The sequence below is a fragment of the Pollicipes pollicipes genome, unplaced genomic scaffold, assembly GCF_011947565.3.
Source record: "Pollicipes pollicipes isolate AB1234 unplaced genomic scaffold, Ppol_2.1 Scaffold_4219;HRSCAF=4965_pilon_pilon_pilon, whole genome shotgun sequence".
Classification (NCBI taxonomy): Eukaryota; Metazoa; Arthropoda; class Thecostraca; order Pollicipedomorpha; family Pollicipedidae; genus Pollicipes; species Pollicipes pollicipes.
In genome coordinates, this window is record NW_023596448.1 from 36122317 (window position 1) to 36149489 (window position 27173).

The 27173-nt window shown below is 62.5% G+C and overlaps 1 protein-coding gene across 1 annotated transcript; it reads right to left on the minus strand.

Moving 5' to 3' along the window:
* Window positions 1-3209: 3209 nt before the first annotated feature.
* Window positions 3210-26786, minus strand: LOC119095278 (SMAD specific E3 ubiquitin protein ligase). Its single transcript, XM_037218136.1, has 20 exons — window positions 26714-26786; window positions 25403-25518; window positions 25062-25100; window positions 24484-24592; window positions 18142-18275; window positions 15408-15553; window positions 14655-14847; window positions 14528-14606; window positions 13795-13986; window positions 12214-12286; window positions 11634-11666; window positions 10316-10441; window positions 9507-9725; window positions 8741-8919; window positions 7931-8019; window positions 7094-7239; window positions 5981-6067; window positions 5290-5427; window positions 4261-4386; window positions 3210-3608 (listed from the first exon to the last, which is right to left on the minus strand). Exons 2-20 carry the CDS (start codon window positions 25455-25457, stop codon window positions 3549-3551), a joined length of 2223 nt encoding a protein of 740 aa, XP_037074031.1. The 5' UTR covers window positions 25458-25518; window positions 26714-26786; the 3' UTR covers window positions 3210-3548.
* Between the last annotated feature and the right edge of the window lie 387 nt (window positions 26787-27173).

The window sequence follows — 27173 nt, forward strand, 5'->3', positions numbered from 1 at the left end:
AATTTTAAGGTGCGTCTCGAGGTCAATGGGAAAACGATTATTGTGCATCACAACGGGGATTCTAGGGACACCATGGAGAACAACGGAACAACAACGGAGAACACACGTAGGTGTGCACGTGAAAGCGTTGACATGACGCAATTTACGCCGCTTCATCTGCCGGCCCGATGGAGACACGGACCAGACTCCCACTAGGCACCCCGTGCGCCCCCCCCCCCCTACAAGAAGGGGGGGGGGCGGCGACGCTCGGCGTATCGAACGCCGACTGGATTGGCGGTCCGGGCCGGCGGGATTGATTGGCGGCCAGGGCCGTGGCCGCTCCCCCGGGCCGCCGGACGCTCCGGACAGCCGGACTCGGCACCAGCGGTCCGACGCGAGAGACGAGCCGCGGCCGCTCCCCGGGCCGCCGGCCGCTCCCCGGGCCGCCGGCCGCTCCCCGGACCGCCGGACGCTCCGGACAGCCGGACTCGGCACCAGCGGTCCGACGCGAGAGACGAGCAGTGGCCGCTCACCGGACCGCCGGACGCTCCAGACAGCCGGACTCGGCGCCGGCGGCGGTGCGAAGCGAGAGACAGGTCGCGCGCGACCGCGGCCGCCGAGCCTACGGCCGCGTGCATCGACACAGGTGCTCCCAGGGACCGTGGAGCGTGCACGTTTAGCTTTTGGTAGCAAAACTGGTGGGGGCCCTACCGAATGAGTACCTTCAATTTTAACGCCAATTATAGGAGCCCTTTTATGATCTACGTCCAGGACAATGCTTGTAGGAATTCAAATAAGGAAGCAATTAAAACAATGACCTTAACTATACACTACAAATAGGACACTCGGTCGGCGCTTTGCCATAAAGTGACGGTACGTATGCACTATGTATTGTGACGCAATACACCTGACATGCAGCACGCATCCTCATCAGGCGTCGTCCTACACACGCGTCAGCCGCTGCGCCGGCATCAGTAGCTATACATAACCCACCCGAACGTCTCGGATATGTCTAGACGGCGGAAGACTGACGGCAACACACGGACACACACGAGCACACGCGACGCACAGCGTGGCCGTCCCACGTCCGGCAACCACACCTACATCAACACGCGCGCGCTTACTACCCCTCTCCCTCCCCTCCAGTCGCTCTCGTCAACCACACGACACTCACGCAACAGCAACAACAGTGCCCTCCCCCCCCCCCGCTCCCAACGCACGTAAGATTTCGCTCGAGGCGCAGACAGAGCGCCACGCGGGTAGGTGGGGAACAAGGCGGCCAGCGCACGCGGCGGAGAGGGCGGAGCCGCGCGAGCAGCGCGGTTGGCGCGCGGAGGAAACGGTCGGTGCGGGCGCGCAGCCCTGGAACAGCTCGTCTCATCCGCGGTATTCGTACATGGACAGAAAGGTACGGAACGAAGGCTTCGCTAGGCAGCATACTCACCTACACTGCAGTGTTCATTGCAAGCGAACACGCACGATTCGTGACGTCAGGTTGCAGCACCGGCTATTTCGCATTCGTGTTCACACGTGTTCTAACTGTACACATGGATCAACCCTGTCAGCACCCCGAACGGAAGCGTAGCTAGAACAAATAAGACACGTGAGCGAAGTGAAATCGGTGAGCAGCGAAAGCCAAGCCGTGCGTAGCAGAGAACCATAGACCACCACCCCGGCTAAATTTTAAACCAAGCGCGCATCTCAAGCACTCAGACGAGGAGGTCTGCCGGGCTCCCCCGGGATCAAGGTTACTCCCGGTCAGACCCAACAGAGCGGACTAACGAGGGTCTGGCCCAAGACGGACCGGACCCTCTCGGGCGGCAGGATCGCGCCCACGGCAGTGGATAAACCGGCGGCTACACCGACCGGCCAGGCAGCGGAGCAGCTGGAAGTGTGAGTCCCAACGGTCACCGAGAGGTGGCACCAGGAGCGGGAATGCAGTCCGGCCAATCAGCACCGCTAAAATGCGTGTTGTCGTAACAGAGCCTTTTGTGGCGAAGGCTGCACCGTGAGGTCACGTGCTGTGTTTTCAGATGAAAAAAGCACGGGGCAGATTTTCGTGGAAAGGCGTGGCGAATCTGGGCACTCCCGGCACCCGGCCTCCCCGGATCACGTCCGACGTCACGTGACGGATATCGAGTCTCAGTAACAAAACACCTTTATACGACCATTCGCGCGGAATAAAACTGGCTCGCACCAGAGAGGCAGCCCACAACTGCGCCGGACGGTACTCCAGCACGCCACGCATTCAGGATAAAACTGAGTTAGGATCACACCAAACAACCTCTAGTTGACTCCATTCCACGAGCGTCAAAGTCCCACCCATGCCTTATCTCCGCGCCATCATGTAACTAGGCCAGCGATGCGTTTGCACCGAAAAGCAGCAACCACGGTAACACATGCACATAATATCGTACATCGGATGTGAGAGGCGCAGCGCAACCAGTTAAACGTACGTCCCACGTGCAAATAAACGCAGCTGGCGCAAAACAAACTGAACAGGGGAGCTACCATAGCTGCTTCACTCGCTCTGCAACCAAACGGAATCGTATAAAAATGAACAAGACAACGTGCTCCATGTCTGTGCACCTGACGTCACGGAACATGCAAACTAGTGGGCTCGGCGCCGCCGGCGCGGTGCGCTAAACAACACCAGAGTCGACGGGCGCCTCCCACTGAACTGTAATATACACAGGGAAACGGCTAAACACACAAACCCGAACACCCAGGGGAGAGATGCGATTATTGCGAGTGCGCAACATAAAACGGCAAGTATTCGGTATGACTCGCACCGATAGATTGATGACAGCCGTTGTGTCCATCACACATAAACTGAATAAAGCCGCGGCCATGAGCTATTACGCAGACACGTAACAATTAAACTACACACTTAAATGCTGATGTAACGCCGTTTCAGAGCTGAATTTCGCGAGAACAACCATCTGAAGAAAAACTGTGCCTGAATGTCACACCACCGTAATGCCTTCCCGCACTGGTCAAACGACACACCAACACGCAATCGGGCACCATCTGAGGCGACATGAAAAGACCCCAGTCCCGCCCGACACCCACCCATCCCAGACATCCCTGAACGCCGAGAGAGCGAGGTCCTCCTATTGAGCGAGTCTGACCTGCGAACCAGCGCTTGCTGGCCGACGGCGGGCCGACGGCGGACCAGTGACGGACCAGCGCCGGACCCTGGCCGGCCGGGGCGGGGCCAGGACAGGGGCCGCCCTCAGGGGGGGGGGGGGGGATACAGGGACGGGGGTGGGGAGGGCGTCCGGTCGCCCGCCCCGTGGCAAGGCGGCGCGTCCGGCCAGCGGCCGAGGAATGTCTTGCGGGACAGCACCGAGCCGGAGCCGGAGCCGGAGCCGGAGCCTGACGGCGGGTACGCCGGCGGTGGCCCGACAGACGCCAGTACATCCCACAGGCCTGCCGGCGGCCGCAGCTCCAGCGAGCGCCGGCCATCCACGCAGACCGGCGCCGACATGGCCCGGCCGGCCCAGACACGGTACAAAAATAGATAGGCTCTGCGCGCTGGCGGCGCGCTGGTCCCGGTATCACAGCGGCTACTCGACGGCGAACCCGCACGTCTCCTCCACGGCTTGGGTCAGCTTGTCGTACATGACCTGCGGAGGAGACGGGGGCATCAGGCACGGCCGTGCGCCGGGCCCTCCACGGGCGGACCTGTACAAGGGCCTCGGCCGTCGGAGGACGGGCGGCGCAGGCCCCGCCGACCACCCACGTGCAGCACGCGAGGTCTACCCGTTGAGCGCGCAGCACATCAGAACACGTGGAATACACCGCAGCAGGTGTTGGCGATGCACTGGACGCGAAGTAAGCAAGCCTGAGGCAAAGACTTGCCAAATCCTGCTCAGAATGGACCAAAACGTACACCGACACGGCCCATGTCCACGTGACAGAGCCGCGCAAACGAGCCGGGAACGTCTAACCCGCAAGCACTGGCAGTAAAGCGATGCCTAACGCGACACACGCCCAACGAAATATCAGCTAAGAAGCACGATCCGCACCAACAGCCTGTACACGCGTAACAACGCGACCATCGCCACGCCACGCTCGCACCGATCGCCCACGTCATCGCTCCACAAAGCACCGAAACGCCACACCCACTCTGGCGCTCTCCGCAGCCCGCGGAGAGCGCCGGCCGCCGGGCAGCCCACTCTCGGCAGCGGCCCCGCCCGGCCGGCGCCCCCCGCTACCGAGCCCCCGACGGTGACCCGACCCAGCGACGACCGGCGCCCAGGTCACTCGCCCACCGACCTCGTAGCTGGGGTACTTGGGCACGTCCAGTCGGTTGAAGCACGTGTGCGCCTTGGGCAGGTTGCCCACCGGCGCGTCGATCACGTGGATGGTGAAGAGACGCGGCCCAGCGGCACCCGTCGAGCCCTGGCGGCAGGCGACGGAGGCAGAGCTTAGCACGCGGCCGCCAGGGGGCACGGAAGGAAACGCGCTAGCAGGGCGGACGGCATCGAGACTTAATTACAGCAGAGACCGCTCACACTGTCACGTCTGCATTGAGACGTTGATTGCAGTCGCGGATACAGGGAAGACGTTTCTCCGCGGATGTTGCCAATTAAGTTTACAGAATGACGTGCCAAGTGACACTGATTTGCCACAGCATCAGGGCGAAGAAATATATCAGCCATGGCAGCGTTCAATTTGGCGCCCAGTCGGCATCTACCCTGCTTGACGTCACTCTTTGATGTTGACTCGGCTGATAACGCACACGAAAGAAACCGAAATGGGGTTTGTCACTGCGACGACGACGTTCTTCCGTTCCCCTCTGCGCCACACGCGTTGATGCACCTGGTGACTACGACCTATTGTCCCGGCCAGCCTTAACCCGCGCCGCCGCGGAGGTCACGGCAGACGCGCCATATTCACCCTCCGCCTCCTGGTCCCATCCTGGCATTGATATCACTCACATATCTTTCTCCGTAATGACGGTGATCTTGTCAGATTTAAATGTGACGGTGAGCTTGCCAGATGTCCGATATATATGCTTTTGATATAAACAACACACAAAGATTGCTATGGCCACCAATCACAGGGGAGAAAAAGTGACTTAAGGACGAAACGGACCAAACCACGCAAACCCCGCCGGCACAGCACTCAAAGGCGGTCAGATCCCCCACAGACGACGCCAGTCGAGTATAGATCAACCGGCTACCTACTAGGCCACCCCAAACCACATGCTCCCCGCTGCTCGTCAGCGACCCCTCCCGCGCCCAGGTCGTCCGCGCGGGCTACCTCCGCAAGGCGCCCGCACTGGGCGGCGCGCCAGCTCACCTGGAGCGCCTTGAAGCCCTGTAGCGGCACGCGGCTGCTGCCGGTGACGAACTGTAGCAGGCGCGCGCGCATCTCCTCGCTGTACGAGTCGACGATCCGCCAGAACCACCGCACCACGTCGTCCTCGGCCGTGCAGTGCTGCCGACACCGGCGGAGGTCAGGTCAGGTCGAGTCACAGCGGTTCACGTCAGGCCACGGCAGTTCGTGTCAGGTGAAGCCACGGCAGCTCCTGCTAGGTCGCATCAGGTCAGGTCAGGTCAGGCTACGGCAGGCGGCCGGCCGGCTCAGGACAGCGGTCAGCCCTGGCTGGCGGTTAGCTCCGGCAAGGACGACCTTTCGGTGCCCCTCCCCAGTGAGCTCGAACGGCTCGATCGCAGCGCCCAGGGCCGCGTCCGCTTCTGGGGGACCGTCCCGCCCACGGCGCACACACAAGCTCACGCGGCGGCCGCACCGTGGCATGTAACGCACACCACCCAACCCGGTGCCATCACGTCACGTCTTGACGCGCCACGGCGCCCCGCGCGCCGAGAACCAGCCCAGCACGAGAGATGTCACTCCAGTCCCTGTCCGCTCGTTCCACCCAGCACGGACTGCAGAAGGTGACCGCCTTGTTCCGTTCCCCTCACACCAGCGGGTCCACACAGACCTCCACAAGCCGCCGCGCCCGCCGCCGGCCCCACCTCTCCCTCACCTTGAGCCGCGTGTTCTGCTTCCAGTCATCCACGTCGATCTTGCCCAGACCGCCGATCAGCAGCTCCAGCTCCCTCTCGTCGAACGTCTGGCAACGGCCGGCGCGGTCAGGTACGCCAGCTGTCCGCGGGCCCACAAACCGGGCCCGGGCGGGCACGGGTAAACGGGAACCCCCCCCCCCCCCCTACACAGTGGCCCCCAAACAGTGGCCTCCAGCAGAACGCCAAGTTGTCAGTCGTTCGTTCCGACGTTCAGCCCATAGCCGTCGGGACCATGTGTGGTGGTGGCAGATGTGCACCACTGTAAAACCGCTCCATGCAAGAGCACACGCCGCGTCCTTTTGAGACATTCGGTGACTGTGTGGCGCCAGAGTGATAAAACACCTAGCATTACGATGCGCCGGGTGCAGCTGGGCGCCTACACTTCGAGAACAAGTCAGCCAAATTGTCTGATGGTAGCGTCTCGTTCACTATGGTTAAATCTCACTGCATTCGGCGTACCAAAAGAAAAAGAAGAAGAATGTTGAGCATGAGACTTCGATTTTAGAAAACCAAAAGTTGAGATGCGGCGGTCGAGTTGAGCTCTACAAAAAAAAACAGACTACGGAATCAATCCTTGGCCACTCTCAAAGGCACTTTCCTCGCTGGTTGACCTGCCAGTGTCGTGGCCGTCCTTCCTCGCACCTCAACTTCACATAGTTCCGTTTGCGAGTTCTGCAGGCCGTGGCTAGACGCCAGCCATCTCCGGCTTTCCAAGCCGTGGCAGGGCGAGCCACGCCCGACCCTCCGGACACCTCCGGCTCTCGCCGCAGCTTACTGACTTTGCACACGCTCATGCTCGCCGTCCACAGTTTCCAGCCGCGGCCGGTCCTACGCCTAACCCTCCCCAGTGATCAAGAACAGATCCATCATGACCTTTGATGTGCGTCTGCGGTCGTGGCGCGGTTCACGCCTCCACTCCTTGACCTTGAGCAGGCCCATCATGACCTTTGACCCGCGCATGCCGTCGCGGCGCGGTCCACAATCGATCCCCTGACCTCGAGCAGACCCATCATGACATTTGACCCCAGTCTGTCGTGGCGGCGCCGTTCGCGCCAGCTCGCCGCCGCCCTGACCTTGAGCAGGCTCTGCGGGATGATCTCGGTGAAGCCCTTCTGCAGACTGAGGAACTGCTGCTCGATGCCCTCCATGAAGCGCAGCTGGACGTACAGTTTGACGTACTCGCGCTTCGTCTCGTCAGTGACGTGCAGCTCCCGGCCGCCTGGCCGGCGCCCGGAGACAGGTCAGCCGGGCACACAGACAGTACATGGCACAGCCAGACAGAACAGGGGAATAGAGCGGGCAGACAGACAGTGTGTGGCGCAACGAGAAAGGTCAGGGGAAGACAGCGGAAAGACATACAGCGAACGGAGCAACGAGACACTTCAGGGGAAGACAGCGGGAGGACAGAATATGGGCGGTACGAGGCCGGTCCCGGGAAGTCAGCGGGAAGACAAGGCAGAGGACGGCACAACGATGCAGGTCACCCCCTGCCGCTGTGTCCACCAGTCCCTGACCCGACCCCTGCCGCTGCGTCCACCAGTCCCTGGCCCAATCCCTGCCGCTGTGTCCACTAGTCCCTGACCCAACCCCTGCCGCTGTGACCACCAATCCCTGACCCAACCCCTGCCGCGGTGTCCACCAGTCCCTGACCCGACCCCTGCCACTGTCTCCACCAGTCCCTGACCCGACCCCTGCCGCTGTCTCCACCAGTCCATGACCCAACCCCTGCCACTGTCTCCACCAGTCCCTGACCCGACCCCTGCCGCTGTCTCCACCAGTCCCTGACCAGACCCCTGCCGCTGTGTTCGCCAGTCCCTGACCCGACCGCTGCCGCTGTGTCCACCAGTCCCTGCCCCGACCGCTGCCGCTGTCTCCACCAGTCCCTGACCCGACCCTGGCCGCTGCCTCACCGGGCTTGAGATCGCGCACGGTGATGTGGCCGTAGTTGTCGTGCTCCACGCTGAACGTTGTGTCGATGACGCCCTCGATGTCGTTCTCCCTGCGCGGACACCGGAGCCGGTCAGAGCAAGCCCATCGGAGGCGCCGCAAACAGATCAGCGGCGTCGCACCGCAGCGGCGCGCGGCGGAGTTCACGGACCTCCACTGGAGGCACCGCAGCCCGGCCGCGCCCACGGCATCCAGCTGGGAGCGAACTCTGCCGGCCTACGCTGACGGCATCCAGCTGGGAGCGAACTCTGCCGGTCTACGCTGACAGCATCCAGCTGGGAGCGAACTCTGCCGGCCTACGCTGACGGCATCCAGCTGGGAGCGAACTCTGCCGGTCTACGATGACGGCATCCCGTTGGAATGACCGCTCTCGTCTGAGGTTCGTACAGCCTGTTGTGACGTCTGTTTCATGAGTCTGGGCTAGTAAAGGCCACGTGTGACCACAGTCAACAAGTCAAGTTAGACCCTACGCGCGAGCTTCCGCAGGACACGCAGCTAAACGCCACGCGGCTGGATCGATACCACTCAGGGAGCGCCAGAACACGTCCGTACGGACGGCCACTGGGAGCCTTCATCGTCATCGGGCTTTACAACACACTCAGCAGCTAGGACTGCACAGCATCGCCCTCCCCTCGTCCTGGCAGCAGGCTGGTTCTCCAGAAGCACGGCTCAAACACCACACCATCGGCGCCCCGATGGGAGCCTTACCCACAGCACAGCACGTCACCGAGCGCAGACCCGACCGCATCTGCAGCGAGGCCCTCCGAACTCACAGAATCCAGGTGAGACTGCGGTGCAGGTCCGGATCGACCAGCTCGATGTCCGGCAGCGAGATGGGCTTGTTGAGCAGCATCTTGTAGAAGGGCATGGCGAAGCCGCCGTCGATGTAGTGGCCGTGGAACACCGCCATGCCGATCACGCGGCCCACGAAGTGGAAGTACGAGAGGTGCTCCTGCGGGCGGATGGCGCGTGCGACCATCAGCGGCGCGCTCGTCCAGCGCGGCCCGGCCAGGTGGCGCTAAACAGACAGCATTCCAAGCAGTGCCACCACCCCTGTGGACAGTGCCACTACCCTCGTGGACTTGGACCGGCGCGTCTAGCGCGCGGGACACTACCGCGCCTCTAGCTCTGTCAGCAACAAGTCTCCGCGTACGTGGTGAGCGCTGAGGGGGCGACTGTCGGCGTAAGCCGCGCTCACGCTCTTGTATGGACACGGTCCTGGCGCTGAACACGAGCCGGCCGGGGACCTTGGGACCACAGGGGACCGGCACCGTGCGGACCCACGCCCAAGACCACCGCCGGGACCGTCCCCCGGAGGCCAGCGAGGTCGAGACACTGCAGCACCGGGGCGAGCCGCGCCATAAGCCGGAGAGCCGGGCCTCCTCGACGGCAGGGGACAGCACCTCGCGGAACACACCACATCGCGCCGGACTCTTTCCTCGACCTTCGCCGCTCTCTCCCCGGCCCTTGCCGCTCCCCCCCCCCCCCCCCCCCCCCCCATCCCTCGCCGCTCTCTCCCCGACGCCGCGCCGCCCTCACCGGGTTCACATCGGAGTTGGCGTTGATCTGCAGCGTGTAGATGTCGTCACGACTGTACTGGAACAGGCCGTAGTAGGGGTTGAGCATCTCGTGCGAGAGCAAGTACAGCCACTCGCGCGCCACGCCGCCGTAGTCGAGACCCTCCTCGCCGCGGAACTTCACCATCAGCCGCTTCCGCAGGTCCTTCGGTGACTTCTTCATCACCAGACGGTACGACTCCTGCGAGACCGGGAGCGGTGGGCGGGGTCAGCGCGTGGCGGACGGCGGTGGGTCATGGCAGCCACCGAGCTGGCACGCGTGAGCGCGCCATTGCTCAAAAAGCGCACCAAGCATCTGTTGCGCGCCGCCCCAAACCCCGCACCCACTCCGAACCCAGCTTGCCAACGCAATCCCACCGGAGCCGACGCTCCGAAAGGCATGGCAACTGGCGCCGGTGCGGAGCACACAATATTGCGCATCGCCGGGTGGGTGACGAGGTACGCCCCGACATCTCCAGTCGCCAACACCTCTCCCCAACCGCAATCGCCAGACCTGCGCCGCAGCCCCAAGAAACCAGCCGGCACCGCACGGCACAGCACGGCACCGCACGGCGCGGCATGGCGCGGCACGGCACGGCTCGGAACGGCACGGCACGGCTCGGCACGGCTCGGCACAGCACGGCACGACACGGCACGACACGGCACGGCACAGCACAGCATGGCACGGTACGGCTCGGCTCGGCACGGCACGGCACGGCACGGCTCTGCACGGCACGGCACGGCACGGCGTCCCGATCGGCGCCGCCGCCGGCAGCCGGACACCCGACTCACCTCGAACACCTCGTCGCGGCCGACCTCGAGCCGGCAATGGCCCGACTGGGGCTGCAGCGTGCCCAGCTCGGCCCGCAGCACCTTCATCTTGGCCACCAGGTCGCGCCGGTACTTGGGCAAGATCTCCTGTCGACGGCGCGGTCAGCATCAGTGCCCGGCCGAAGGACACGGTCCGGGACAGGCGCCGACCGCCGGCTGTCACTCGGCCGGCGCAGGATAACAGCGACGCGCCGAGGCACCCAGAACGCGACGAGCGCTCACCGGCCCGAACCAGATCGCGGCTTGAGCGTATCTGAACGCGGCTACATCTGGCCAGCAATGATCCCCAAGCATCCTCGCAACATGCGGGGATCACTTCCCACATGCCGCTGTTGTTGGCTGGGCTTTTTGGGCGCGTCAGGTCATGGCCCACAGCAAACGTCAACAACGGGGACTCGTCGGCGTGTGTCCGTACCGGCTGCACATCCATCGGACCGACCCTGCACTGTGCCACTGGGACGCTGACACCGCCGACGCGTTCCCTCCCTCGGACACACACAGTCCAGCAGACCCGAGCAGCCGCCGTCCGCCGCCGGGCGTCCGCCAGCGCCGCCCGGCCCTGCTCACCTGCGCCGCCCAGCCCACCTCTCCCGGCCCTGCTCACCTGCGCCGCCCAGCCCACCTCTCCCGGCCCTGCTCACCTGCGCCGCCCGGCCCACCTCTCCCGGCCCTGCTCACCTGCGCCGCCCAGCCCACCTCTCCCGGCCCTGCTCACCTGCGCCGCCCGGCCCACCTCTCCCGGCCCTGCTCACCTGCGCCGCCCAGCCCACCTCTCCCGGCCCTGCTCATCTGCGCCGCCCGGCCCACCTCTCCCGGTCCTGCTCACCTGCGCCGCCCGGCCCACCTCTCCCGGCCCTGCTCACCTGCGCCGCCCAGCCCACCTCTCCCGCCCTGCTCACCTGCGCCGCCCAGCCCACCTCTCCCGGCCCTGCTCACCTGCGCCGCCCAGCCACCTCTCCCGGCCCTGCTCACCTGCGCCGCCCGGCCCACCTCTCCCGGCCCTGCTCACCTGCGCCGCCCAGCCCACCTCTCCCGGCCCTGCTCACCTGCGCCGCCCAGCCCACCTCTCCCGGCCCTGCTCACCTGCGCCGCCCGGCCCACCTCTCCCGGCCCTGCTCACCTGCGCCGCCCGGCCCACCTCTCCCGGCCCTGCTCACCTGCGCCGCCCGGCCCACCTCTCCCGGCCCTGCTCACCTGCGCCGCCGGCCCACCTCTCCCGGCCCTGCTCACCTCACCTGCTCACCTGCGCCGCCGCCCACCTCTCCCGGCCCTGCTCCACCTGCGCCGCTCCCGTGTCGAGTCCCGCCGCGCCGCCGGCGGCCGGCCCGGACTGCGCCGGCGCGGCCGCCGGCGCCGGCGGCGGGTTGCGCGCCGGCAGCGGCGGCGGCGCCGGCGCCGGACTGGCCGCGGCCGGCGACGCGCGCCCGGCCGGCCCGCTCGGCAGCGTGGAGTACGGCGGCGAGACGGCCGAAGGGTCGGCGAAGCGTCCTGCGGGTGGCGGCGAGACGGCGTCAGGCCGGGCGGGGCACGCGTCCACACAGCAGCCACGGCGGTCGAGGCGAGACCGGGCGCGGTCCGCCGTCGCCGAGACCCGAGCCTGTCCCACACACACGCCCGTTTACACACCGTCGTCACCTTGGAAGGCGAGAATCGCACAGCATTCCCGCAAACACCAGCAGCGCAACAAGCACCCTCCCACCGCACGCGAGCACCGTCCGTCTTCCGCACTCGGTCACAAAAAAACACAAACAAACCACCTGAGAGCGACCATCAGACCGCGAGCGCGTGCGCGACTGCCGAGCGCGCGCGTGCCACGCCCGTCCGAGCGCCGCACCGGGGCCGGCGGCCGTGTGACCCACCTGCGCGGCCGGGTCCTCGATCACGCGCGAGTGCCGGGCGGAGGTGAGGCGCGGGTCGGCGAACTGGGTCGTCCTGTGGGAACGGCCGCACACTCAGCAGGGAGGCGCGGCGGTCGGCGACGGCTGACGCGCCACCACCGCCGGCCGCCGGTGGTGGCGCGCCAGCCGCGACAGGCCGCGCTGCTCGGTGAGTTGGCGACGCGCGTGGTAATGCCTGAAGCCGTTGGCGCCAACGTCATGGCGCCAACGGTGGGGCGCGAGGTCTGGCGCCGGTGAGAATCTCGCCCATATGATTCGATCTGGACTCGCTCAGCGCCGCCACGTGAAAGCGTTTGACCGGTTTTTCCGTGCCATTGGCAACACGAGGTCACCATGCGTTGACCAGGAAAGCCTGCTGTGAAATGGTAGACACGCACGGTCGGACGCAGGCGGGACGGGCGCGAACATCGGTCCGCAATATCCAGTGAAGCAGCGGAGCAATGTAGCGGGAAAAAGCTCGTCCCAGAAAAGATTCTTCAGTTCTCTGCACGCGAGCACCGCAGGAGCTGGTTGTGGTTAGCCACGAATCTCACTGAGCGAGCACCCTAGTCATCGTAACATGCGCACCGCCCCAGCCACACACCAGTGGTCGGCCCCGCTCGCCGCAACGCGTAAGCAGTCGTTAGGTGCGGCCCGGGCACTGTCGGTATCGTGCGCAACCCATGGGAAAAACATCAGCCTATCTGTGCAACCACCGCCCACTGCACGCACCGCAGTCACCACGCTTCACAACATCTAGCTTCCCACATGGGGAGCCACACTCGACCACCTCGTCGACTTTGCCAGCGAACAGACGGCCGGCGAACGCGACGACTTCCCCCGCACGTGGCCAGCCCCCGCTCCACCACCGGCGCCCACCTGCTGACGTGATCGTGATCGTGATCCACCCACCTGTTGATGTGATCGTGATCGTGATCCACCCACCTGTTGACGTGATCGTGATCCGCTCACCTGTTGACGTGATCGTGATCCGCTCACCTGTTGACGTGATCGTGATCTGCTCACCCGTTGACGTGATCATGATCGTGATCCACCCATCCGTTGACGTGATCGTGATCGTGATCCACCCACCTGTTGACGTGATCGTGATCCACCCACCTGTCGACGTGATCATGATCGTGATCCATCCATCTGTTGATATGATCGTGATCCACCCACCTGTTGACGTGATCGTGATCCACCCACCTGTTGACGTGATCATGATCGTGATCCACCCACCTGTTGACGTGATCGTGATCGTGATCCACCCACCTGTTGACGTGATCATGATCGTGATCCAGCCACCTGTTGACGTGATCATGATCGTGATCCACCCACCTGTTGACGTGATCGTGATCGTGGTCCACCCACCTGTTGTGATCGTTATCGTGATCCACCCACCTGTTGACGTGATCGTGATCGTGATCCACCCACCTGTTGACGTGATCGTGATTGTGATCCACCCACCTGTTGACGTGATCATGATCGTGATCCACCCACCCGTTGTGATCGTTATCGTGATCCACCCACCTGTTGACGTGATCGTGATCGTGGTCCACCCACCTGTTGACGTGATCGACGAAGTAGACGCGGCCGGAGTCGGTAAGCCGCATCTCCCAGCCGGCCGGCAGCGGGCTGGGCTCGGCCGGCGGCGGCTGGGCGTCGCGCGGCAGGCGCGGGTCGTGCCACGTGGCGCGGCCCGACGGCACGTGCCAGTAGTACACCTGGCCGCGTGACGTGGTGCGTATCTCGTACCTGCCGCCAGCGGCCAGCCGGCCGGCCGTCAGGTGGGTGGGCGTGGGCGGGGGCAGCGCTGACGGAGGTGCAGCGGCGGCGGGCGCGTATCTCGGCACTGGCGCGAGGTCAGACGCTGAGACAGCGTGAGTCATTGCGGTGGGGAGATCGCAATGAAATGGTCAAACCTCGGGCGATATTCTGACTATTTCATCGAGCACGTGACTGTTATGCGCACTCACGCGACCAGCTGTAGCGTGAGATGCGTGAGCACTGTAGGCTGTGAGCAACGAAGTCGTGACCTTGCAGCCATCAGTTCCACACTTTACCTCCGAGGTACGAAACCGTATCACTTCAATCTCCGTCGCCCCAGCGCACGCAGACATCGCCCGACAAAACCACCGGCCTCCTCCCCACCCCTGGCCATATATGCTCACCATCCTTCTTCCCATTTCCAGGCGACACCCGGAGAATGGAAAGAGGAGAAGCACTGGCCTCACTCCCTTCGCGCGTGCCCTGCCTCGCCGCCGCCGGCGCCCCGGGCGGCCGCGCCGCTCCTCACCCGTCGGGTAGGTCGTCGGGCTGGTGCAGCTGGTTGCGGCTCAGGTAGAGCTGGTGGCGACGGCGCTGCGAGCGCCGCTCTCCGCCGGGCCGACGCGGCGGGCACTCGCCCTCTCCCTCCAGCGGGCCGGCCGGCTCGGCGTCCTCGCCGCCACCGTCACCGCCGCCGCCGCCGCCGCCGGCAGCGGGCGCCGGCAGCAGCGCCGCGTCCAGCGCCGGCCGCTCGGGCCGCTCCCACTGCGTGCTGCGCGTCACGTGGTTGACGTAGTAGAGCCGGCCGTTGGGGGCGCAGCGCTCCTCCCAGCCCTCGGCCAGCTCGTCCTGCGAGGGGGGAGGAGGGAGGCGCCGGTGAGGCCGCGGCCGGCATAGGCGCCCGGCCGTGCTGTCCCAGAACGACAGCCACGCGGTGGGAGCGGTCGGCTGTTTATCCCACGGGAGCGGCCGGACTTAACACGCCAGGGCGATCAACGGAGCAGCATACGCCAGAGCGGTCCCCGAACAACAACTCACAAAGAAGGCATCCGACACCAACACAAGGTCACTTTAAGTGGGAACACTTACAACCACCAGTCAGACATGAGCTCTGTAGCAAGTGCACCTTGCAACTGCAACGCTTCACAACCAACCCAGTCTACGCAACGCGCAAACGTGGAACAAGGCGACCCACCCGATAAATTTGCAATTTCAAACAAAAGGAACATGTCAAACAAAAGGAGCCAGAAACAAAAGGCACGGCACAGGTCAGGAACGTAAAAACAAGCCCCCGGTTCGGATAAAGAGCAAAGAACCCTCCCCGACCAGGTGCTATCTCCAGGCGGCGGCGGAGGCGCCAGGCCGGCCCCGCTCATCGTCGCGCCGCGCCCCACCTGCACGGAGAGGGCGCTGATCATGCCCTGCGTGTTGACCACCACGTTGTGACTGCTGCCGTTGCCGCCGTGGCCATCGCGGGAGAGCAGCGACAGGATGATCTTGCCGCGCACGAACTCGGCGTCCATCGCGCTCGACTTGCACAGGTCCAGCTGCTGGTCTGTGGGTCACGGCAGAAGTCAGAAGTCCAGCTGGTAGTCTGTGGGACACGGCAAAGGTCAAAAGTCCAGTTGGTGGTCTGAAGGACACGGCGGAGGTCAAGAGTCCAGCTGGTGGTCTGAGGGACACGGCAGACATCAGGAGTCTAGCTGTTGGTCACACAGCGCAGCGCATACTTCACACGCCCCCGCACCGGCCACGCAAGCACCCGCCCACACCAGCCCGCCGCCAGGACTGTGGACCCAGGGAGGATGGGCCTCCGCCGCCCGCATCGCGCGCCACGTCGGGAAAACCACGCCGGGCGCCCGCAGCGGGCGTGGCTGAGCGGCGGCGCTCGCAAGCGGCTGTGCAGGCGTGCGCGCGCGACGCCGCCGGCGGGCCGGCCGCCGGCGATGACGTACTCACCCGCCCGCGGCCGTCGCCCCCGTCGGATCGGCATCACACGTGCTGGCGGTTACACCGGGACCGCCCGGCGCCCGGCACCGCTCAGCGCGAGCGAGCGCGTGACGGCCGTCTCCCCGCGGCTAATGCTGGATATTAAAACAGCCACACGGCGCCGGATAATGTTCGGGACGGCGCCGGCGTCGCGTCCGGCGCCACGCGAGCAACACAGGCCGAACACACCGCCGGTGAATGGCGGACGCCACGGAGCGAAACTCGCGGGAGACCACACCGGAGCGCCGCGTCGCACAGCATCGCCCCCGTCCAAGGCACAGGCACAGCGCCGCCGCTGCCGCCCCTGCCGCTGGGAGACTGCGCATGCACGACCAGCTCAAGCGCGGTAGAAAGTTATGACAGCGAAAGAGGCCGAGCGGCAAAACCCAGCTCAAAATCGCTTTTAACCCTCTCTGAACCGGCTTCTTGGAAGCTGGTGTCGGCCCAGGTGGGAGCTAAGCTGGTTAAGCCGGTCAAGTCCGTAAGCAGGCCGCGCGCAGGGGTCAGTGATAGCGTCAGTGCTATTTCGGCGCCACCGCCGTCAGTAGTGCCGGTACCGCACAATCTATGGGGTGTCAGTCAGCACAGCGAGCTCTGCTTGATCGTCTGCGCGGCGCCGTTGCCTGGGGTCTCAGCACAGCGCGCGGCGGATCCAGCCGGGCGGCAGCGCCGGCCATCGCGTCAGAACGAGTCCGCGGTAAGGACGGAGCTCGAGCGCCGGCAACGATCGGTGTCCACAGCGTCGGTCGCTGGAGCGTCAGCGTGCGGTGCGCGCTGGCCCCGCCCTACTACGCCATATCCTACCGCCCCCGTGTCGTGGACACGCAGGGCCAGCCGGCTCATCCCGGGCCGGCGCCGCGTAGCGACGATCGACAGCCGCGTTGCAGGGGTCGCGCGGGCGAGACCTCAGGCGCGTCAGCACGTGTCATTGGCATTTGGCCGGAGGAGTGGAGCCCGCGCCAGCCGCAGCTCCCGTCTGCGCCCGGCCGGGGCAGGCGGCCTCGCAGCGGTCGCTAACGAGCCACCGCGATGCCCGCTCCCTGGCACAGCGTAGCCTCTAACGTAGCCGACACCTGATGTCACCCGCAGACAACCTAACCCGAAGTCAGCGTAACGGAATTTAAGAAAACCGAGTGTGCATTGAGAGTGAGTGTTTCGGAGATATTTGACAGCCAGGCCGCTGGCCTAGTGATATTGGCCTAATGCATGACAAAAAGCGTGCCTGGCCCATACAATGCATGCCATAAGTAGCTCATTTTGATTGCACGCTGCGTAATGAACGTCTCCTCAAATCTGTGAGCAGCAATCTTTCACTTTACGCATGGCAGCCAACCTATCAGTTCGAACGGTCAGACGACCTTGCCACAAAGCTGGCGACCAGGTTTTGTAGCTCCTCACAGCCTCCGGCGCTTATCTGATATCTCAGAAGCAATCGCATGGGCCTCCGTTAAGGTCAATTTGCGTCTACAGCTAGCTGTCATCCACTCGGTGCGGATGACACACCACCGTGGATCCTACCGCCGTGGACAATCCAAAAAGTTCGACTCTCTCAGGCGTCGTCTCGACCCGACCCGTCGCGACCACTTATCGGAGGCGCCCCAATTAACGGCAAAGTTCATCTTTAAGGACGGGAATAGCTGGATCACACGTTAACCTGTAGGAACTCGGAGAAGAAGCACGATGTGCACCCTGACCCGTCCTCGCTACAGAGCCGGTGCCCGTGCGTCGCTTGTGCGTGACCTGGCCTTGGCCCCGCGCAAGCGTCACTTCTCGTCCCGCTCTAAGGGAAGACGAAGGTCATGTGTGTAACCTTGGCTTCACCTCCCGCAGCTTGCTATCTGACGATGGAGTCCAACTGCGCTGTCGCCTCGCATATGTGTGAATTCCATTGTCTGCACACGGATACTAGCCCAGCACGGAGAGAAAGTGGTCACGCGCATTTTGTCGTCCGTTTAACAGCTTCAGCTAGCTCATTCCCACAGATCCCGAAGTGGCTGGAAATCCAACAATGCATGACCCTTTTAATGATCCTTTCAACTAACCCAACATTTACCCTAACCCAACGTCCGACCAAACCCCCATTTCGATCTAATAGCGCCATAATCTAGACACTAGCCGCGGCCCTCCGGCAGGAGCGGGCTGGACGCGACGTACATCCTGTGTCCTTGAGCTGCTGGATGACGTTGGAGCGGATGCGGACGCAGCCCAGGAAGCCGCCGCCCTGCCGCTTGTGCACCTTGCGGTTGTTCCACACCGAGATGACAATGGTGTCATTCTTGCCGATGTACCTGGAACGGAAGGACACTGTTAGAAACGTCAACAGGAGAAGGGAAACTGCGGAACGGCCGTAGCATCACGACTGTCTGAAGCCCAGGCCGCAGCAGCAGGCCCAGGAACCCGGGTATCCTGCCCCTCCACTCAGTACGGAGCCCGGCCACGCCAGCCGTTCGGAAGTGTTCACCGTGCTTCCAGCTCCTGCCGCCGCCTCCGTGATCGGTGGAGCGACCCTGGACTCATCGTCCATCGGCGCGAGCCACGAGTCCCTGTATTAGTCAGTGTGCGGCCAGAGCGACATGGGGATGTCCACTGGTTAGTGGTCGGAGAGCGCCACGCACCACTCCACCCCCGGGGCGGCCGCGCTGCAGCATTGCACGGCACGTCCAGCACGCCGCAGCCCTACCATACAAAAATGCCGCCCGCAAAATCATTCGGCGAAATGAAACCGGTTGGCGGTTAATGGAACACGGAGCATGTCCTGCTTGGCAAAGGGTCTGAGCCCGAGACTACCCACGCGTGCAGTTACTAGCCCCGAGCTCGGCGTGCCGACCAGCCGCACCCGCTCTGCGTCCCGTCCGCAGCAACATCGGCGCGAGCTGCGTCGGCCCCGGCCGCTCGTCCCCGGGCCAGGCCGACGCAGCCGCCGCGACCGCCCAGAGCCGGTCACTGGTCCCGGCCGGCACGCGGTCCGTGTCACCACGAGCTCCTAATGCGCGAAACGGATCTCCTGACGATAACCGGTCGCTATAAATTCCCTGTCACGTGTGTGGTGGTCGGCAGCGTCTTGACGTCCTGCCGATAGCATTCGCCTCTGCCACTTCCGGCTCGAAATCGACGGGGTGAACAACCGGGCTATCAGCATACCCTGTGTAATTGCCGGAGGCTTGTACACAGAAGCCGACAATTAGACCGGCTTGAATCACCGACAATCAAAGAGAAAGCTCGAAATAATGAGGAAGACGGGGACATGGGCCCCGACGCGGCGGCCGCGGGAAGGCAGCCCACGAGCCAAGCAAACCACCGTTCAAGCGGCGGGTGACGGGCTGAGCGCTCAAAGCTACTCAAAGCTACAAAACTCCTCGCACTCATGCCGATAACCGAAGACACCACGACAACCTCCTGCTACACGCTACATCCTACCCACTACACTACGGGTAGAGTGTAGCGCAGGGCACCAACGAAGGTGGGGGTGGGACACTGCCGGCGACACGTCACGAACCCTGCGGCGTCTCCATCACCAGACGATGCGTTGGCCCGCCCCCGAAGCGGCCCGGGCGCAGCCTGAGCAGCCCTCCCGGTCAGAGTTCGGTCACGCAGCCGAGGCGGCTCGCCGGCGCCGCCGCGGCCCCACCACGTGCCGGCGCTTCCGGTGCGGGCGGCCCCAGCTGTCCGCACGAGCATTCCGGCGAAGCCGCCGGCTGCCCGGCCGTTCCTCTCCCCCCCCCCCCCCGCGCCCCTCTCCACAGGCGACTATGAGCATGCCCACACTGGCACAAGGCGTCACCCGCAGGCGGGACACCGCGCGCACCTACCGTGACGTGACGCGACGCTGGTAAAACGGCTGGCGGTGCTTCCCGGCGCCGAGCGGGCCGGGTTAAAATGGCCAACGTACTTACGGTGCTCAATGGTGGGAACAGCCGGCGCCTCCGCTACGCCCACGCACGGGACGGAGGACACGGATGGGGATGGAGATGGGGATGGGGATGGGGATGGGGATGGGGAAGGGGAAGGGGATGGGGACGGGGATAGGGATGGGGATGGGGATGGGGATAGGGACGGGGACGGGGACGGGGACGGGGACGGGGACGGGGACGGGGACGGGGACGGGGACGGGGACGGGGACGGGGACGGGGACGGGGGGGCGGGGACGGGGGAACGGGGGACGGAGACGAGCCGCCGCGGACCTATCTGAGAGCGCGCCCGACGGGGATGATGACGTCACACGAAGGGACATGGCGACGGGGGTGGTGGAGGAAGGGGGGGGGGGTATGGAAACGGCCGGCCGCCATAAACAGCGCGACAGACAGCGGAGCGAGCTAACGTCAGAGCCGCGATGTGACGAGGCCTTGTCTGCCCCGATCGGCCAGGCGCATCGATAGCGCCGTCTACACGGGGCGCAAGGTCGACCTGGCTGGATACGGTCGAGTATTCGGCGTGGCGCCACACGCGAACAAAATGCTGGCAGCGCGCTGACGGACTACCGTTCAGCGCATAAAAGCGGCTCAGATTATGGGTGCTGCGTCCGGGCGGAGCAGACGATGGGCGCGCGCGATACACGGCCACACAAAATGCTGAAGACCTGAACCGACGACAGGGCGCTGCCGCGGTGCCCCGACAGGACGCCGTCCTCAGCCTGAGATCGCCGACGCATCCCGGGTTAGACGGTCTCAGATCCAGTCCACGGCGGCAGGTGATTCCCCGCTCTGGGCGACAGCTCACAAGACGAGCATCGCCGCGATGGCCCGGCTCCACGCCCCACCCGCTCAAACCCACCGCGTCGACGCCGGTGAGCCCCGCCCCACCGGTAACACCCACACCGTCCGCCACCGCCGCCGAGCGTCTGCGCTTGATGGCGCGTCACCGGCCGCCGTGGCGTGAGACCGGCTCCGCCGCCCGTCCCGGACGCTCGCGGCGCGTCGGCGATCTACACAAGTGACCGACGGCGGGCCGGGACCAGGGTCACGCCCCGCAGCGAACGCCCCCGGCTCAGCCGCTGGCGGCCGTCAACGGCAGGGGGTCAGCGGCGGTCAGCCGATCGTCAGCCGCCGCTGATATCGTCCCCTACCCCCCCCCCCCCCCCCTTTATTCGTCTCGTCGGGCGCGCATTCCACGTCGTATCAACCGTCGGCCAGCGGCGTCGCCAGCGAGGGCGGCGCGAGCACGCGGTCACGGGCGTCACCAGCCAGGGGGGGGGGGGGGGCGGCGGCATCCATCGCCCGTTCCAGGGGCCGTTCACGCGCGCCTCCCGCAGCCGCCGCCGCGGTACAGGTCATGACGAGCCGGCTTCAGGAGCCGCACGGCGCACACAAGGAGGGACGGCGCGCGCCCACGTCAACAAGTCCCAGCGAGCCACCGGCCAGCCGTCCACACAGGCCAGCACGGTCCGGCGGGCGTCATGCATGCCTGCCACCAGTTTGCATCGCCCGTCGGGCCGACGCAGGCAGCGATCTGCAAGTGCAGCCACCTACGGCGCTTTGCAGCGTTCTGAGAATAACGGTGCGCCGCCGGCTCGCGCTGAGAACAAGAACAGTAACCGCCGGCGCGCGCTGAGAACAAGAACAGTAACCGCCGCGCCCGGCGGCGGCGAGGCCATCTATACAGGCCCCCGGACGCGGCCAAGTTCTGGAGTCGGGCGTACCACGTCCGGTGGTCTACCGGCTGCATGCCGCGGCCTTCGCCTACAACCCGTGTCTTTCGCTGCCCTCGACCCGCCGCACACGGCTGCGGCGGTGCGACAAGGGCGTCACCCTGGCGGCCTAATCCGGGCAGCGCACGACACTGCGTAGGAGTATGCTGTACGCCGCGCAGGAGGCACCTCGGCTCAGGTCACGTTAAGACCGCTCATATGATTCGTCCGTGACGGTCGGCTGGTAGCTGGCCGGGAGGGTCAGGCTGGCTCGGAGCAGCCGCGTCATGAGAGTTCGTTGTACGTTAATTTCTCGGCCGTAACCGTACATTGGACCGGAATTGCTTCAGCGGGGTCGTGGGCTTGGGGCCTTGGGAACAAAGCATGCCAACCTAACACGGAGCCCACTCCTGAGACTGCCCAGCAAATACTTGGCAAAACAATATGCATATACATATATATACATACACACATATACATATATATATATATATATATATATATATATATATATATATATACGTGTGTGTGTGTGTGTGTGTGTGTGTGTGTGTGTGTGTGTGTGTGTGTGTGTGTGTGTGTGTGTGTGTGTGTGTGTGTGTGTGTGTGTGTGTGTGTGTGTGTGTGTGTGTGTGTGTGTGTGTGTGTGTGTGTGTGTGTGTGTGTGTGTGTGTGTGTCGAACACACCAAACTGCCACGCACAGCATCGTTACGGTTAGGGAATCAGCAACAACCAAAGGTCTTTCAAGCGCTGAAGCTTCAACCAGGTTGCCATCACCCTCAAACGAACCCCCCCCCCCGCAACGACACCAGGGCGATCATCATGACCCGGCCGCGGCCCAACGGGCCCATGCGAGCGACGCAGGCGCCCAGCGGCACGGCAGTGTCACCACCGCATAGAGCCTGTCCTCTCCTGCGGCGGCTCGTCTGACTCGCTCGGGCCGAACCGGCGCTTCGCCACCGCCGCGCCGGCACCGAGCTCGGTCCGAGTGCCGCGGATGCCCCCGGGCGGCTCGTCCCGCGCCGCCTGCCGTCGCGTCAGGGGAGATGGGCAGCCGCCAGCCCGGCGGGCGGCTCGCTGCCGGCCGGCCAGCCGGCGCCGGCGCCGGCGGTGGGGGCGGCCCCGACCGCAGCCCAGACGGGCGGCGCCGGCCGGGTCAGAGCGACGCCCGTCGCCGCTTCAGGGGGCGCGGTGCCGGTCAGGCGGCCGCCTCCCGCCGCTCCGTTTCCGGCGCTGGACGCCGCAGCAGGGAGAGCGCCCGACGCGCACGAGCACGAGTCCCTAGGACCGGCACATGTTTCTCCGGCGATGTCACGATAATCGCCGCTCGGGGATGTGGCGTCGCTGCCCGCGTCAAGCATGAGCAGTATTCCGTATTAGCATTCAGAATTTGGCTACTTGGGTGGCAGTTACGTCGTATTTGTATTCGGCCACTTGGGTGGTAAGGATGCCGATATTTGTGCTATGCCATTTCACCTCCTGTTTGGGAATCACTGCTTCCTGCCCCCCTCCCGCTACAATCGGCCAGTCAGCATCGAACCGGGCGGCAGACTTGACAAATGGGCGGGGCAGATCAGATGTCTGGGTTCGGGGTCAAAGGGCAACGGATTGGCGCCAACCAATTGCGTGCGGAGGCCGCGGGAGACACGCGCTTCTGGTGGCACGATTTCATATCTACATCCCGCACACCCTACCGGGATTAATTTTGAGACGTTTCTGATTAATTTTGAAACGTGCGCATTGACGTATTGTACGGCAGGCAAAGACAACCGCAAACAAAATAACTACACTTGGCACTTAACCTTCTCAGCTTGTCGCACGCGACATTGGGCCAAGGTCTCATCAGCAGCGGAAGCGCACTTCCACCATGGGACATCGGGGGGGGGGGGGGGGGGGGAGGCGCCTGCTGCCGACAAAACGATGTCACGTGCTGAGTCATTGTGCGGCGTCGCGCCGACAAACGCCTCGGTGGCCGCGGAGGCAGCCAAACGCCCTCGGCGCCGTCCGATAACGGCGCGCCCCGGCCCGGCCCGCACGGCGAGCCGCTTCAGCCGGCTACCGCTGCCCACTGGGATAAGCCAAGGGCGCTGATGCAATCCAGCCAGAGCACGGGCCGGCGCCGCCAGAGATGACCGGAGGCCCGTCTCTGGCGGCCGGGCGGCGCGCTGACACGGAAGGGGCTCCCGCCGCCGCCACCTCCGGGCTCCCGGGTCGGAGGGACGCTGATTTGCCGCCAACCCAGCTACGCGCTGACAGCTGGACACACACACACAGGCGCGCGGGGATGCGGGGTGGCTGCGGGGACCGAGGGGACCAGTGCCATCCCGTGCCGTGCATTGCCAGTGCCCACACCGGCCGCTTTGGAGCGCGGGTGACGACCCCAAGCATCTGGGCAGCTGGGCCGAGGGCCAGTAAATTGCTATGAATCTGACGGTTCAAAACTAAGCGACTGCCCAAGCGCAACAGCGCGGTGTCCCCGACAATGGGGACGGACAAAGCGGACATGTCACGGCCGAGTGCGAAAGCCGTGGTCTCCGATCGTACCCCATCGTCTATCGCGGCCGTTTCCAGTGGCCACTGATACAGATTTGGCAACCATCACCTTCTGACTGAGAACACATCCACTGAGGAGTCCGCAGCATGTTCGGCGATCACGGTACGAAATGCATCGATCAAGGGGCTTGAGCATCCACCGAGCAGCGCTTGACGAAGCCTGGAGGCCACATGAACAAGAGCATGGACGGGCCTCCATCGACATTCCCGCAGCAGCAGGATGCCACACAGCGAACCTCACCCCTGCCCCACGTCCACCTCCCCGAGCAGAGCGACGACAGTTGCCCCAGCCGCGCCCGGCAGAGCAAAGCACACTCACAGGTCGAAGTGCTTGTTCCACTTGGGGCTGAGGGTGGCGTGGCACGGCTCCGTGCAGTGGCACTGGCCCGAGCCATCGACGCTGATCTTGGCGAATGGGTCCGGCAGCCCTGCCGAGCACGAGGCGCGTGCCGTCAGCACACGCGTGGCCGCGTGGCGGCGCCGTTGGCGTTCGCTGATTGGCTGATGCTGATGCTGATGCTGATGCTGATGATAATGATGGCAATTTGGTTTCAACGCACACCTGCTGTTCTGGTTATATGGTGCTTACTGGTTGCCTCCCAAGAGAGCTGCACAAATGTGGATGACTTTGTGTATGGTTAGAGAAGAACTTTGTTGCTTAGCATGTGACAAGGGAACCCATGCAAATGGGGTTTAAAACTATGACATTCTCAAATGGAGATCTTTTAATCAGATGCAAAATGGTGTTCACCCCATGACTTTGGCATAGGACATGTGTCTGGCACATCCTGAGTGCCACATCAAGAGAGAACATATACAGCAGTGGTACCAGTGCCAAAAAGATAGGAGCAAAACAAGGATACACATAAGGTTTCACACCAGAACATGCATACTTACTAAAGAAGTCCTTCCGTGACAGATCCTTGGCACACAGGACTGGAACACAGGTTTACAGTTACATGACATGGGTGATAGACAGAAGGCAGCACTTCTGGCCTTGTCCCAACTTAACCATACTTGCTTACCAATCAGATATTTCCAGTGTAATAGTTGGCATGTCCTAATGCATACACATATGTCACAAATCTTGATAATATGTCAAGCATGTGGCAAAGTGCCAGGAGGAAACAATCACATCAGGTATAATAAAAACAGATAATATAGCCCTGTTCAATGCTTCCTATGAGTCTTTAGCTTAAGACCACTGTGCATTCAATTATGCAGCAACTATCTCTCACTTGTCAGTCGAATCTTGGAGGTGCCATTCCTCCTGTGCCCACTAGGGGGAGACATTCTTCCCAACAGTTAGTGCCGCACAGATGGGCATCTCACTGATGATACCCTGTAACCACCCCTGCAAGCAAAACACTGCAGTGTCACAGACAGATATCACACAGGCATGACCTTCCATTCAACATGTGCTGATAAGTCAAATTGACAGCTGTGGTACTACTGCTCATATAATACCAAGTTATGTTTTATGGCCTGGCATTGGAGATCATGCTGGTGACATTGGAATAGGACCAGACCATTACCCTGCTATCAAACTGCCTTAGGTATCTCAATTACAGTGTTTTAATTGTACATGCTATCTGACTGTAATGTAATAGCTTATCAGGATAAGCCATAACCTAACCTGACACCTAAGCCATGTGACTTAACACCTGATACACAATACTGGTCACATCTATGTTGAAATCTCCAATCACTTATCATCAAAATAAAATGCCCCACCTTGTCTACCTGATCACAGTTTTCCCAAATTCATCATCCACAAACAAGGCACAAACAACTTGAATTTTGACTGCTGGTTCACCTCAACAGTGATGGTAAGATATACTTGCATGTAAATATTCAGTGCAAACTTGAACTCACATCTCATTTAATTGCATTTAGTTTAAGTCTGGGACACATTGGTGGAATTTGGTACATAGTTATGGATAATTTTAAATAGAAAATGTACCTATTTGACTGCTTGGCATCAAAATAGCTCACACTAACATCTGGAGGCAACACAAGATGCTACTGACAACCAGAAATGAGCTCAAAACTTCCTGTACACCCCCACTGACAAACACTGTGACAACTTTACTCTTCACTGCTAATGCCCTGAAAATCATCAAACCTAAATGTTTAATAGCTAAGGCATATATTCCTTTGACCTGAAATGAAAATGAGTGCCTATCCCCAAAACTTGTGCTTATTTTCCATTCAAGTTGTGTTCTGATTGATCATCAGTGTAACCCAAAAACCTGACATGTGCCCCACATCCAGAACGCATAACCAACTCCAAGCTCATGCAGTTCCCAGTTAATTCTGCACGACAGCCTTACCCAGCAAAAGTTTACGCTGTTTAAGTTCACGCATTACACACTAACATGACAGGGGACGATTACTTGCAATGATCAGTTAACCGCATTTCGCGCTCGGGCCTACCACTCATCCACAGTTACGTGCACCCAAAATTAAAATGTATTCATTCTTTCCGTAATATGCCTAAAATGTTCACTATTTGCCATCGCACACTCAAATAATAATGTTTTGTTAACCTGTCGCACCCAAACCTGCCCCACTTTTGGCCGTATCCCAGCGGAGGCTCATGTGGCGCATCTGAGCTGAAAGAGTCAAGCATTTGATAGTGATACAGACACAAAAATGTGGACTTGCACCGAGCCCTGTATGTTTCTTACTAGTTTTGTGTAGTTTCGGAATAAATCATCGGAAATTGATGTTCCGTATTTTTCTTATGATTAGTTGCACTAAATCATCCTAAATAGTAGAAGTCTACCTTAAATTTTTAGCTGGTTTCTTTGACAATCCCAGTCGAATACTCGCACCATAAATCGACAACTTACTCTGCTCTATATAATTATTTTTCGGCGCATAGTAAGCAGTCAGAAAACTATAATAAGTGTTACAGACGGTGAAAAAAGCATAAATCAGGAAAATACTAATAAAAGGCATCAGCTTAACTAAGAAACCATCCCAACATCTAACAACTTTTAAACA